Below are 14,520 nucleotides of genomic sequence, written 5' to 3' on the forward strand. Positions count from 1 at the left end.
AATCCCTACTGACTGGTATGTGAAGAGCTGCAAATCAGGGCCACAAAACTGCTAAAAATTGTTCAAATACACGTCTGAACACAAGAGGTGTTTTTCATCGATTATACACTATACACAGAATGTGAACTCAGCCCACATTTGTTTGTTAGCCATGTATCTTTGACAATTTTATGAAGTTTCAATCAAATTGTATTCTGTTGTTAGCAACTAAGAAGTCATATGTATACTTTTAAACTCTGCGAATTAATCACACCTCATGTGGTTAGAATATATGAAACAATTTTTAGCTTTGCCAAGTGAACAGACATTGATATTATGGCAAGACAGGTTTGAGAGGCCAGGATGACCAGTCGTCAGCAAATACAGCAAACAGTAAAGTTGTACTTGAAGCGGGGGAGTCATGGGAAACCAGGAAATTGAATTTAGGGAGAACCAGAAAGAGTTTAAAGCAGTTGTTTCCAATGCTTTTCCGTAAAACCTTAAGCGCTGCTGGTTTTCATAATACCCAGAAAACAATTTAATAATTACAGGAAGAGAGAACCAGCAGTACTCTTGAGGCCCAGGACTGAAAACCACTGGCAGATCAAAACAGAAATGGTTTTGGGTTATGACAGTAAAGTTTGCTGGCATCCTCTGAATGGATGATTCCATTCTTTGGCAGGGCAAATCTCCTCTTCTTTTCTTTCTGTCCATTGATTCAAATTTCATTGTACATGTACTTCAACAATAAATGTCATTAACACCTCCTAAGTGTTCGTTTTTTGTCCACTCGTCTTCTTCTTGAACGCTAAAAAACTCTGAGGGAAACAGGAGGGGGAAAGGAGACACGAGTGCAGTCTTACAGTCTCTCAGAGCTAAAAAGAAGACTGTTCAGTGTCTTTTAAACGTGTCCTCATTTAAGCGTTTGTCATTAATAACATCCTAATTGTTATTAAATGCATAAGTGTTTGTCATCGTCAGTGTTTGGAGTCACTGCGAGAACTGTTAAGTTACTCTTAGCAAATATCGTCTTCCATTGATAAATGGGAGTTACACAGTCTGTCACCGTCTTCCTCCAAAAAAGATCATCAAGTCAACACCCTTTTGTCAAAGACGTGGTGTTTCAAGTTCAGGTGAGAGGTCTGGATAGCGTCTATTTATAGGGAAATGTGTCAGCAGACAAACTTCCTATTTCTGTGTGTGTGTGTGTGTGTGTGTGTGTGTGAGAGTGTGTGTGTGCATGTATCTGTGAGAGTGCGCGTAAAAGAGCAAGAGGTCATTCAAAGTTGATGTTCAGAGTTCGAGTTGAAGCCCAGGTGGATCAGACTCTAGCTGTCCTTCCATCTAGTCCCTGTCCTCAGACCTTGGCTTCCAGCAGCTCCAAAAAGAGTTTGTGCATTGGGACTTTGCCATCCTGCTTGATGCTGTAGAAGTGTTGCACAGCCTTGGTGGAGGTCTGGCGGAGCAAGGGGAGGGTCATGAGCAGCTTGCCTGCCCGACGGGGATCCTCCTGGTGCTGGGAAGCCTCGTAGTCCTGCAGGGCCTCGTGAAGCACATCCTGGAGCTTCTGTACTGCATCCACATCTTCAATATGCATGGAGTCTGGAGTAAGAGGACAGACAATGTATGACTAAAAATTTGAAGTATTTTGTATAATAATATCCACATCTACTGAACTGTATTTCAACCAAAGTGGGAAATGTGACATAACTGTTTTGTTGCTGTTGATAAAAAAGAAATATTGCATGAAAAAGTGGACTTTTTAAAAGTAAGTCAAGCCTGCTAATGTGAAGCAGATCCTGCAAAACTCTCCCACAACTCTCTGAGATGTTTTCAGCAGTGTAGACTTGTATCCGTGCCACCATTGTCTGCTGTGAGTGAGGGGAGAGAAGTGCTAAAGATTAAACTAAACATCTACGCAGAAACAAAGTGAAAATATTCCTGAGCATCGCAGGTGCAGGCTGAAAATACTATCAATATAAATTCTATCGACTCATGATTTCCATGCCTACTGTAAAAAGTGCAGAAATACTTTGTGCATTTAGCAAAAACCTGATTTAGTGGCATTAAAGGAACAGTTACAAATGTAGCCCTATTCCTTAGTACTTTTAAACACACAAAGATTCAAAAAACAATCCAAAAACAGGGTTTATATATTCCCTTTATTCCCTCCCTTCAAAGTGCAAATCTGTGTGAGTGATGAATGGCCAGACAAAGAGACAAGTGGGTGGAGAAAAAAACAGACAGACTTGTAGAATGATCAAGAGATGAAGGAACACATGAGAGTTTGTGTGTGTCTGTGTGTGTAGGGGGTGATATGGTGGTGCAGGAGGGAGTTGAAGGAGTATGCGGTTGCACACATCTGTAATCTCTCTTTGAGCTGGCATGTAAGGTGTGTTTTAGCAGTGGCAGTAAAGCCCGATGATGTCCCTCAATAATAATGCTCCATATTGCCCCTAAGGGAGGCAAGGTCTTAATGTGAGCTGGCCTTTAGCTCCCAACCTCCGATCAATGTCTACGATCAATAGCTACATGCATGTTAAATAATAATCACAAGACAACTATTGATAGCTCGCTCCCCCACTCACCTACCAACAACACCACCCCCACACACACCTACAAAACATTTGATTTGCTTAGACATATGATTGGGTGTGTAAAGACACACACAGACATTGCAGGTGTGGACAGAAAGGATGACACAGTCTGATGCCTGCTCTCCATGTAAGCTCTGTCAGCTGCGTGGAGTTCTACATTAACACAGTATGATCTTTTGTAATGACCTTCTAAGTCCACTGTGTGCTATACACTTCACTTTTATATGTTTACTTTTTTACATCTGTAAAGTCAGTTATACAAGTGGTTAAACTACATGCATATACTCCTAAGCAGAAGCATTTTAGCTGTTTGGAGGTCTCGTGTTGTGTATGTGCTTTTGTTGCCTGCCATTGGTGGAAGCTTTTAGTGAAGGATATTGCAGTTCAACCAAATACTTCCCACTGGGTACTTGTTAAACACACTAGCTTTCCCAGGCACACATGCTCACATCATCCACGTGCACAGATGGGAATTGGAACAAGTATGAAATATATAAATTATATTGTTCAGAGAAATAAAATCAACATAAAATGTGCCTGCAAAGCCACATACACACAGATGTGCACACAATCGGACTAGCACAATCAAATACACTGAGCTGGATCTATCGAGTATAATGCATGCATCAGTATGCAGGACCAGACTGGTCAGTGGGTCGGATTCTGTGAGGATCAATAGAAAAATCAGCTTCTATTGGTCCTCAGATATTCTACTTGTGGTCCACTGGTCTGAGTCTTTTAGAAACTTTTCTCTGTGATGATATTTTCCTTAGTGGTTAACGGTATTGATGAGGCAGGGGAACGAAGTTTAAGGTTAAGTTGATATTTCTTTTTGTATATACAGAATATGACCATATATTTAACTTTTACTTATACAGTACCACTTTGTAAATATAGACTTATTCCATAAAGTCATTATGACATTAGTATTGACTGCTAATGCCATACAGAATGGAGGAGACCCCCCCCCCCCCCCCCCCCCCAACCTTTTCTTCTTTTTTTTGAATTTGTAATGGGCTGTGCAGTGAATAGGCAGAAGCTAAACTGCAGTTTAATGAGTTTCACGTTGTTTTTGATTAGCATTGTGTGTTTAGTATTTAAGCTGGTAGACATGGCTTCTGCCTGTGCTGTGACCCGCAGTAAACTCACAAGTAAAACAGCAGACGTTAATGAGCACAAGTACATAAGGCTGTTAAAGCGAACATGTTAACATGGAACTCACAATTCACACACACACACACACACACACACACACACACACACACACACACACACACACACACACACACACACACACACACACAATCACATACCCCCACATGTGCCTCCTGTTTCCCATGGCTAGTTTAGCTTTCTTTACATGTGGGGCACGTTTGCTAACATTTCTTAAGGCTTGGCTTCATTAAAGCACAATTAGCATCCTGTGAATTAATTAGTGTCAGTGCCCTTCAAAATGCTAATGCTAGCATTCTGTTGTCTTGAAGAGCATTTCGAGAGTCTGGGCAATGATACAAAGTTCTTATTTGGCTGTCAGCTATTTCAATTTCAATTAGTTAAAAGAATGACGATTTCAAATGTGAATTTTCTTAAGAGCGATGTCTGCTTTTGACAGAGTTTACTAACCTGACATTTCCATCATAATGAAGAGCATGCTGTAGCTGGCCGTTTACATGGCCAGTAAATTCATGTCATGCCAGTGTCGAAATGGAACATTAAGAAAACAAAAAGGCAATTACAAAAATAAACCAAAGGTATGTGTTGATAAAATCCTATGCAAACAATGAGCCTTTACATGTAGAGGAACAGTTCAAAATATTATAGCTGAATATAAAGCCCCGCGAAAGATGTTTTCTTGCACTTTGACGGTATTTTGTGATATATAATAGATGGGAGCATTAAATTAATATGGAAAATAAAGAATATCGCTGAATGAGCCATTGTGACTAATGTCAGCACCATTTCCTTTTGTAAAACAATGAAATATTATTACTATTAGATTTTCCTGTCCATGTACTGGATGTTTGCCAAATAATAATGATTCTTAACTCTGTTGTCCAGCTGAAATAACCAATAAATTTCCTTAACTTCCAGTAAGCAGTATTCAGAGAATAACTGAAACACATACATGGATGGACACAAATGCACACACACAAGCAGCGGCAAGAGATTGATTGTCACACAAAGCCCACAGGAACAACATGTCAATATTTTCTGCATGTGCAGAGCAGTATCTAAGTATGTGTGTAAGCAAACATTTTTCAATGGCACACACAAATGTTTCACTGAGTGCTAATAACCAGATGTATGTTTTTTGAAAGTTTAGGAACATTTATGGATGTAAATATGTGTATGCGTGCCTTTAGTGGCACAACCAGAACAAAAGGCCCCTCCCTCCTTATTCAAAGCTCTCTCGTTGCATTCTCCCATTTAAACACATTGTATTGACAGCTCCCCCCTTGTAATTAAAGAGTACTGAAGAGCTGGCCAGCTTCCAAGACAAAGTTCAAAAGACGGGTCATGGGAGGAAGAAGGCGTGTGTGTGCGAGAGAGTGCGTGTGTGTGCGCGTGTGTCAGTCAGCTGTCGATGCAGCTGGACACATCAGAGAGGGGGCCTTATCGACAGATTTTGGGTTCTAATGATTTCACCTTATTTAACAGGCATCTGAAGAGACGACTATGCTAATTGCAAAAAGGATTGGCACGTTGTGTTGTGGCACGTTTTTATTTTTGCACTGAGCATGTGTTTTTCTATGTATGCATACAGTATTTGACACACTTTTGACTAGTAGAGTATGTGTTAACATGGTTGCGTCACAGTTGTGTGTTTGTTTGAATGCAGAATACTGAAATCGGTCCTCTGATAGTTCAGCTCAAATGAGCCCCATGGGACTGGGAATCCTAGGATTAACTCTTCCACCAGTAAAACACAAATGTGGAGACAGACAAAAATATCAGCTGAGAGTGAACAAATTCCAACCTGAGTTAGCCAAAGCAATGGCCTTGAGAGTGACAAATTCCTCCTTCTCTAGTTTCATAGATTTATATTTCTTCACCAGCTGAAGGATGGCATTGTTCAGGTCCAGAAGTCCAGCTAATTTCGACTGGTCCTCGTCCATTATGTAGTCCTCAGCATACACCAACTACAAAGAGACAAAACAGAAGAACTGGATTTACTGGCATGTTCTTAAATGTCCACTTGAGAATGACTCCAAAAATAAGTCAGTCCCTTTGGATAGATTGCATTACGGTTTAGAGTTATGCATTACGAGAGGTGGCCACTTGAGCCCAAGAAACAAACAGGCTTACCTTGTCTTCAAAGGGCAGTGAACGGTAGACAACGCGTAGGATCAGGATTTCCATCCATGCACTCTGTAGGAGACTCATCTGGTCTGCCAGAGACAGCGTGGAAAAACCTGGTAAACATTGAGACAAAAAGAAAAGCAAGAGCATAGATTGTTAATTTAATTTTTCCACCCGAACAAACCAAAGAGTTAAGGAGTCTATCTTTCAGAAAGAAAATAAAATTCAGTAAATATAACCTTTGCGAAGAGGAAAATGCATCCTGTGTGTTTTTCTAACGTGGGTTTTGTTTTGGGATTTATTTATTTTTTAAAGCAGAACTCAAAAGCAATAAAACAGCTGTGTTTAAAAGGTGTTTGAGCTAGTATTAGGTTCAAGACTCAGCTTCACTCCCTTCTTGGCCAACCTCAATCCATCCACTTGACTAGAGTTCTCCACCTCCTCTCCTCTTCCTCCTCTTCCTCTTATGCCCAGGGCTATTCTCTGGGGAAAGGCGGGCCTTATCTTTCCCTGCCACAACTTCCAAGGATCAATGCTGGCCATCGCTGTTACGCCGCTCAAATACACACACACTAACTGCTGCTATGGCCTCAAAACTCCTGCTTTCTTCGGTGTCAATCCATGTCTGCCTATTTGCCTATGTCTACGTATATCTGTCTGTCTCCTTTTTACCTATCAGTGTCTGTCTATGACTGTGAACCTCTTTTCACCTTTCTTTCATTCACTCATTTCTTTTCAGACAGTGAGTACACACACGATTCATATTTCTGCTTGATGCTTTTTGATTGCGATGTTTTTGCTTCCTCATGCCATATCTCTTGATTACACTCACTTCACTTGCGGTCCATCCCTCTTAGTCTTTCTCTTTCTGTCTGTCTCTTTAATGGAACACCTGCCTGCTCACACCTTTCTTCGCAGCTGTCCTCTCCTCACACACCTGTCCATTCACACCTGCCTGTCTGCCTGTGTGTGTGTGTTTGTGAGCGTGAGCCTTCATAGGCAAGGCAAAGACAGTTTGCCATGCAAGCACACCTGTCAGACCTCGCTGCAGCCCTCCACTGTGTGTTTGTGTATGTGTGTTGGAGTGAAGCATCATGCCAGGAGAAGCAGGCAGATGCGAAGGAAGCTATTTCTTCAGTAACATCTGCTGCGAAGAACCTCCTCTTGAGATGTTAGGTGCGCCAGAGTGTGTGTTGGTATTTTGCGCATGCATGTACATTAGGGGCTCTTATCTCACAGTTTGTTGATTGGTAATGGCAGGCGTCTCATTATGTCCAGGTTGCAGGCTATTGTTGTTTGTAATGCGCTCTAATTCATTCAATCTACAACTGTTAACATTTCTTAACACACACTTCATATCACATACACATAAACATGAACGCATAGAAACAAACTGGAAAGAATCCAAATGTGTATGATTGATACACACACACACACGTGCGTACACTCTTACGTGCACACTCACACACGGCACAGTGAAGGGAGCAGTATCACTGCCAACTGGCAGTGTCTTCTTCTACTTAATGAAATCATCAGAAGGGATTAGAGGTGAATTTCTTAAGGGGGGGTCTTCGTGCACACACACACACGCACACACACACACCTTATTCACAGAGGCAGATGTCTTTAGGGGGTACTTAGGACTTCACCACTCATTGTGGGCTGGGGAAATATGCACTGGCATTGCTAAAATTAACACACATACACTTATTGAATCTGTTCAACCCTGGGGTCAGGTGAAGAGAAGGCGAGATGAGTGAGGGGTTAATATCATTTAATGGTGTCACTGGTTGTGGGTTTTAAATTGTCTTTGTGTGTGTTTTTGGTACTCAGGTGTTCAGGGCAGAACTAAGATTTCCATCAATTTGCGCACTTCCCTCTGGTGGCATCTGGTCCAGGACCAACAGGAGCACACAAGGCTCAAGAAGTGGGCACAAACATACAAATGCAAGAATACACACTGAATCACATATACACAAATATACCGTGAATGTCAACTTCATATGGAAAGTGTCTGTATAAGTGTCTGTATATTAACAGTGCTGTTTGCATAGTCCTCTATCCTCCTAATGATACATAAGGTGTACAGATGTGTGCAACACACACACACACACACACACACACACACACACACACACACACACACACACACACACACACACACACACACACACACAGAAAACACCAATAATTAAAACCACAGTGATTAATTTATTGAGCTGAAAGTGCAGCTTTTCTTATTGAGGCACATCAATGATTTTTATCAGGATGGTGTCTGCGTGTGTGAGCAGATTTGTGCAGTGTGTGAAATTTTTTTTGTCCTTGTGTGAATATATGTGTGCTTAAACTGCACATTTGTACATAACTCATCAGCATATTTGCATTCCGTGTGTATGCATACATTCCCATACATGTTTCCACGGGACTCTGCATGCGTATCTCTGTCTGTGTTTGTGTGTGTACGTTGGTGTGTGTACCTCTCCCTCTTCCCTCCCCACCAGCCTGTCTGCGCCGTTCAGCCATCCAATGCCTCTTATCTGTCTGATTAATAGGCGGCCGGCTTCAGGACAAATTAATTAACAGATAACGCCATCTTTCCCTTCTTCCCTTCCTACATTCCTCCCCTCCTTTTCATGAAGCAATCGATACAACAGAAGAAAAGAAACATCAATGGGAATTTAGTGCTGATGATGGAGAGAGAGAGAGAGATATTGATGGGAAGAGAGAGAGAGAGGGAGAGAGAGTGTATCAGAAAGAGTGAGTTGGAAGAGAGAAGAAAGTAAAAGGGGGTGAGTTGTTAGAAAGAAGGGCGGCAGTGGTGGTAGTGGGAGGGGTGGAGACCTTTCTTTCATACCTGTGATTTCACTTGACAAAAGAAGGTTTCTTATTTGGTTCTAATTACATTTCCTTTCTGCCCATTGTTGATAAGGCATCTCATACTGTGTGAGTTAGCATGAGTGTGTTTGTGTCGATGTTGTTTGCCGTTTGCAACAAAGTTGAAATATTTGCCTAAAAAATATCGGCAAGAACTTCAAACAGCACCGTATAAAATTATTACTGGATAACTGCTTCCATCTGGTAACACCAAGTTTTGGGCTGGATATTAATCTTATCTATAGTTAGTATTTGTGTTTAGGTGGTCTGCTAAAGTAGAACAAACCTATGACGGTACAGATGCACTTATGTGTGTGCACTGACAGAAAGAGGCTACAGTGCAGTCATGCAAACTTAACCTCTACCTCTTGCTTGTGCACTCTTTCCTTTTCCCTTTTCTCTATCAGATACCCGCATAAAAAACAAACACACCCACAAACACACGTCGATTCCCTAGCCACCCTGCGGCCTGTTTGTCTGCCAAATGAGTCCTGACTGCACGTTTACACCCGAGACTGCACAACAGTCTAACACAGACACACACACACATAAGATAGCCCTCTCTCATGCCCCAGTTGCTCCATAGATGCACACGAACACACATATCTAAGAGGCCTATATTTGTTTTCGCATGGTTACAGGGCAAATGGAAACCAGTGAGAAGAGACTGTGACGCTTATGGGTGCCCATATACTTGTGTATATACACCGAGAAGTGTACGCGCATATGAGTCGGTGTATTTGTATGACGACGGCAATGTACATCTTCGACAACTGAAGTATCAACACGCCTATTCTCCGCGCCTGTATTCCGACAGGTGTGAAAACCGGTTGTGATGGTGATCTGGTAACCAGTTATTAACGCATGACTAGTATTCACATCCTGTAACCCAGGTTAACCTCTTTAGCCCCAAGCCTAACTGATCTCCTGCCTTTTGCCCCCATATCAGGGGGCGTTGGGGCTTAAGAGGTTAAATGGGACACTTTCCATTTAAGTGGCGGTGTCTTGATTTTTTTTGTGTGTGTCTTTTTGTCCATAGAAGCAAAACAGGCGAACAATTTTGAGCTCTAATCAAGCAGACTTAATAGCTTGAATATATAATGTAGTTTTGAAAGGTTCTCTGACAATTCTTTTACATTTTTTAAAGATCATTTTGTGTGGGGCTCCACTTTGAATAATATCTGCATAATTAATACAAAAAAATACATATAAAACAAGTTTATTGTTGAATTAACTTGATTTTATTTTCTAAATTGAGCATAAGAGGGTCTGTGTCCTGGTGAGAATGAATAGATTTAAAGCCCTGGACAAAATAGGCCAAATTGCAGACCAGCCGTGTGTATTACTTAAATAATGACCAGGAGGACCAGGTGTATTTTATACACATTTAAACCCCCCCCCCCCCAAAACAAAAAAAAAAAAATCACCTGAGAATTATAGAATGATTGAATATGGAAACTAATTTAACTCTTCTCAAGTGTTGTCGTGTAAAATGAAATTCAGTTTTCCTTAAAATTTCGGACTTTCTTTCAAAAATAGTTCATGCTGGCGAATATTTGAGTGCTCTGGTATCAGAATGTCTTTTAAAAAGTCCCATTGGGTTACAAATAGCTTTGTATCCGTTGTCCTTCTGTAGTCTTGCAGTGGCCCTTGAATGTGCTTAACACTTGCTTATTGTGATACAAATGATCCTTTTGAATCATTGCCTCAGGACAAATTTAAAAGGAAACATCCATGTTATAGAAACAATTCACAGACTTAAGAAAACTGCCTTCAAGTTGCAAAAAGTGTTTCCCTGCAATTAGGGAGTCATGACCTAAAGCTCATCATTCAACAAATGTGTAAAAAGAAACCCAAATGATGTAACGCCAGTGTAGACAATGTGCTATCCAACACTGGAGCAACAGTGTAAACCTGTGCAAAACAAAGAGAAGGTCACGTAAAATAAAAAAAATGTTATCTTAATAACTGCTGAAAATTGGAGACATAGCTATTTCTTTTCAAAAAGACTGCCAAATTGTGCATATTCACCATAATCTGACATAGTGAAGCGAATCTTTCTTGAGCGAGAACTGCGTTGCTAACTGTTTTCTGTTACCAACAAGTTGTGCTTTGTTGGTGACAAGGGAATAGTGGATTGTCTATGTTCAGCATGTGCACGTATTGTGTTCTGCAGGGGACAGATTTAAGTCTACTGGCCCACTGAGATAGAGATTGCATGAGGACACGTGAAGTTTCCCACAGTTACCAGCACATCGCTACCCTGCGTGTGTGTGTTGTTCTGTATGCACACTGTGTTATGTGGCTCCCGTGCGCTCACTCATTCCACTTTCTGTATGTGTTTAAATGTGTGCACATTGTTGCATGCTGTGCAATGCAAGTGCTCCCTTGTGGTGTTTTGTACGTGTGCGTTTGTGTATGTGTGCGTGCGTACATCTCAAACTGTTCTGTACCATACGGCCAGACGCCGGCCAAAATGAACACGGACCCCCTGTGATGGCTTTGGCCAAGCTGAAACAACACACACAAGATATACGCACACGAGATACACACTGGCAAATGCTGTCACACACACACACAAATGAACACACATCCACCAGCTGACCCAATTACACAGAGATGCGCAACGAGATGGAAACAAATCTACCCAGAGAACCAGCTAATTTAGAGGGGCTTAAAGACACACTCGCACACAGGACACATACTCACCTACACACATATGTGTCCGGCTATTTGGACTATCAAAACATCATGTTTAGATATGACATTATATGGAAGCGCAATTTAAGCGCACAAGTCAAGCCATATCTTACACTGTCAAAATTATGTCACTGCATCAAACTCGTGTGGTAGTTTAAATCCATGCCTGCTCAGAATCACATTGTCTGTAATGTAACCTGCATGAAGAATTCATGATTCCAAATTGAAGTTCACATTTGACCTTTTCAATATAAAATATAAATATAAAATGTGATATTAGTGTATGAATTCTTAAGTTACTTAAGTATCTGTTTTTCTAGATCTTGCAGTGACCTTGACCTTTCAACTCTCAGCTCTAATAAGCTTGTGACGTTCAGGTGACGGTTGCTGCAAAATGTGAAAAAATTCCCTGCAACTGTTATTGGTGCCTTCACAGCAGGTTACATATGGATCAGGCGCTCGAATTGTGCATTGATAACAAGCCGCCTCATATCTTTATCCCGTAACAACCAACATTCAAAAGTTGTAAAAACTAAAAACAACAACAAAAAAACCTTTTCACCTAAACCTCAGTCAGCCAAGCCTGATCCAAATTATTTGAATCCAAAATTTTGGACCTTGCATAAGAAGATTTCAATGCTCCTATACAAGCAGCAATAATAGTGCTTAATGGTCTTCAAGAGTGTTCAAAAGCAAGCCACAAAATGCCACGTTTTTCCTCTTCTTTTTCTTCTTTTTTTTCTTAAACCATTGAACAATTTGCCAACTCTGTGGTGCTCTTTTTATACACAGTCATGTTACTGTCCTGTTATGAATTAAGTAGATAAGCTGTGAAATAATCCACCAAATGTGTGTGTGTGTGTGTGTGTGTGTGTGTGTGTGTGTGTGTGTGTGTGTGTGTATTTATAATACAGAAATTTTCCTTCCTTTCTTGTGACTGGTATCAAATTCAACCTGACCATACATATGTGGGAAAAAAAGGATCTGTTCTATTCTTTGTAGTATTTTTCAATTAAAACACTGTTAAAACGGGTTTAGAGACTTTTAAAAATGACAGTACTGAAGGAAATATTCATAGCATTCATTGTTTCTTTTGTTTCTTTCATGTTTTGCTGAATACTATGTGAGATTGAGGCTCAACTTTGTTAACAATGAAGAATTAAATGCCATAAATGCCATATTTTATCTGTATTTGATTTCAACATTTAGTAAAAGAATAAAGAACACATGATATATATAGATATATATATATATATATATAATATAATAGCAGCTGGATAGCGTAGTGGTTAGACTACACGCCTTTGGAACAGAGGATCGCAAGTTCGATTCCTGCCTGGGGCGTCTGTATCCAGTAAGGGTCCTAAGGCTAGACCCCCTATGCTAAGCAAGCCTACCGCAGACATGAGCGAGACAGATAAATATGAAGGCATGCCGGCTCGGACGTCGCCCGGATCAACAAGGTCCGCGTCAGGTGTTGAGGAACCAGGGCACCCTGACGAAAAGTGGGCTACTGGAACAAGAAGGCATCGGTGGGCAAGAGACGAAAACAGGGCGTTGTTGGAATGCTACTATGCAAGTAACCCTGGCGGAAGGGGCTACATGAATAGGATGAGGGACCTATGGATTCTTCGATACCCAACATCCACAATGACGGCGAAACAACTAGTAGCTCAGTGTTCCAACATTCGAAAGAAGGGACTGCTCTCACAGCTAGAGATTGACGAGGTACAACACAAATGCTACAGCAAGGAGGAGTCAGGACGCCAGGGGGGAGATATCATCAGATATCATCACCCCCACCCGAGATTGGGTACATAGCCCCAAGTGCGATAGGAGAAGGATCGTTGAGTGCGAGAGGAACTGACCTGAAAAATAGGATCATGGCCAAGCTTGAAACCTGGATCCCGCGTAGCCGGTTACCAAGATTACGTGAAGTTCCCTCAGAAGGTCTGCTAGATGATGTTAATGCAGCACTACGGGCAATACCTACAACCACGATTACCGACACTAACAAGCTGATCTACAATACGGCAACAGTGATCAGTGAGATGCTTGGCTACAAGTTGAACAGCGACAAGGGGCAGTACCCTCCATGGAGAAGGAGGCTAGAGGGCAAGATCAAAGTAGCACGGAGGGAGGTTAGCCAATTAACGGAGTTGCAGAAAGGTGCGACAAATAAGGTGCCTAAGAAATACAGCAAGCTGTCCATACCTGAGGCCTTGGAAACTGCCAAGCAAAGACTCACAGCCTTGGCCAGCCGCTTGAGGAGGTACACCAGAGAGATAGAAGGCAGGAGAATAAACCAGCTGTTCTCCACAGAACCAGCAAAGGTGTACTCTCAGTGGCAAGGGAACAATAAGAGAACAGCACCACCAAGGCTGGAGACGGAGCAATACTGGAAGAGCATATGGGAGAAGGATGCAACCCATAACGGCAATGCTCAGTGGCTAGAGGATCTGAGGGCTGACCACAGCGACCTCCCTGAACAGGGTCCAGTAACCATCACAGTGGCAGATATCCAAGAAAGGGTCTCCAGTATGAAGAGTTGGACAGCACCAGGGCCCGACATGGTTCACGCCTACTGGCTGAAGAAGCTGACTGCACTCCACGAGCGTCTGGCAGCACAAATGAACCAGCTGCTAGTTAACGAGAGACACCCGGAATGGCTAACTGAAGGCCGGACGGTCCTGATCCCCAAGGACCCCAAGAAGGGACCGGTCCCCTCCAACTACCGACCAATAACCTGCCTCAGTACTACATGGAAGCTCCTGTCAGGCATCATATCGGCTAAGATGAACAGGCACATGGGTCAATACATGAGCGGGACACAGAAAGGAATTGGCAAGAATACCAGAGGCGCAAAACACCAGCTACTGGTAGACAGAACAATCAGCCGAGACTGCAAGACCAGACTGACCAACCTGTGCACTGCCTGGATTGATTACAAGAAGGCCTATGACTCAATGCCCCACAGCTGGATACTGGAATGCCTAGAATTGTACAAGATCAATGGGACCCTAAGAGCCTTCATCAGGAACTCAATGGGGATGTGGCGTACAACACTAGA

At 42.0% G+C, this 14,520-nt stretch overlaps 1 protein-coding gene across 6 annotated transcripts in view; it reads right to left on the minus strand.

Annotated features, from left to right (window-relative positions):
- Nucleotides 1–1,196: 1,196 nt before the first annotated feature.
- The window catches only part of esrrga (estrogen-related receptor gamma a), a 171,271-nt gene continuing 157,947 nt past the window's right edge, over nt 1,197–14,520 (minus strand). For all 6 annotated transcript variants that reach the window (XM_080884210.1, XM_080884208.1, XM_080884207.1 and 3 more), the window contains 3 exons: nt 5,883–5,989; nt 5,554–5,716; nt 1,197–1,581 (listed from right to left, as the gene is read on the minus strand). In XM_080884210.1, coding sequence (XP_080740336.1) covers nt 1,337–1,581; nt 5,554–5,716; nt 5,883–5,989 — 515 coding nt within the window. In that variant the 3' untranslated portion in view covers nt 1,197–1,336. The remainder of the gene's footprint in view (nt 1,582–5,553; nt 5,717–5,882; nt 5,990–14,520) is intronic.

Source organism: Rhamphochromis sp. 'chilingali' (genome assembly GCF_963969265.1).
Source record: "Rhamphochromis sp. 'chilingali' genome assembly, chromosome: 6".
NCBI lineage: Eukaryota > Metazoa > Chordata > Actinopteri > Cichliformes > Cichlidae > Rhamphochromis > Rhamphochromis sp. 'chilingali'.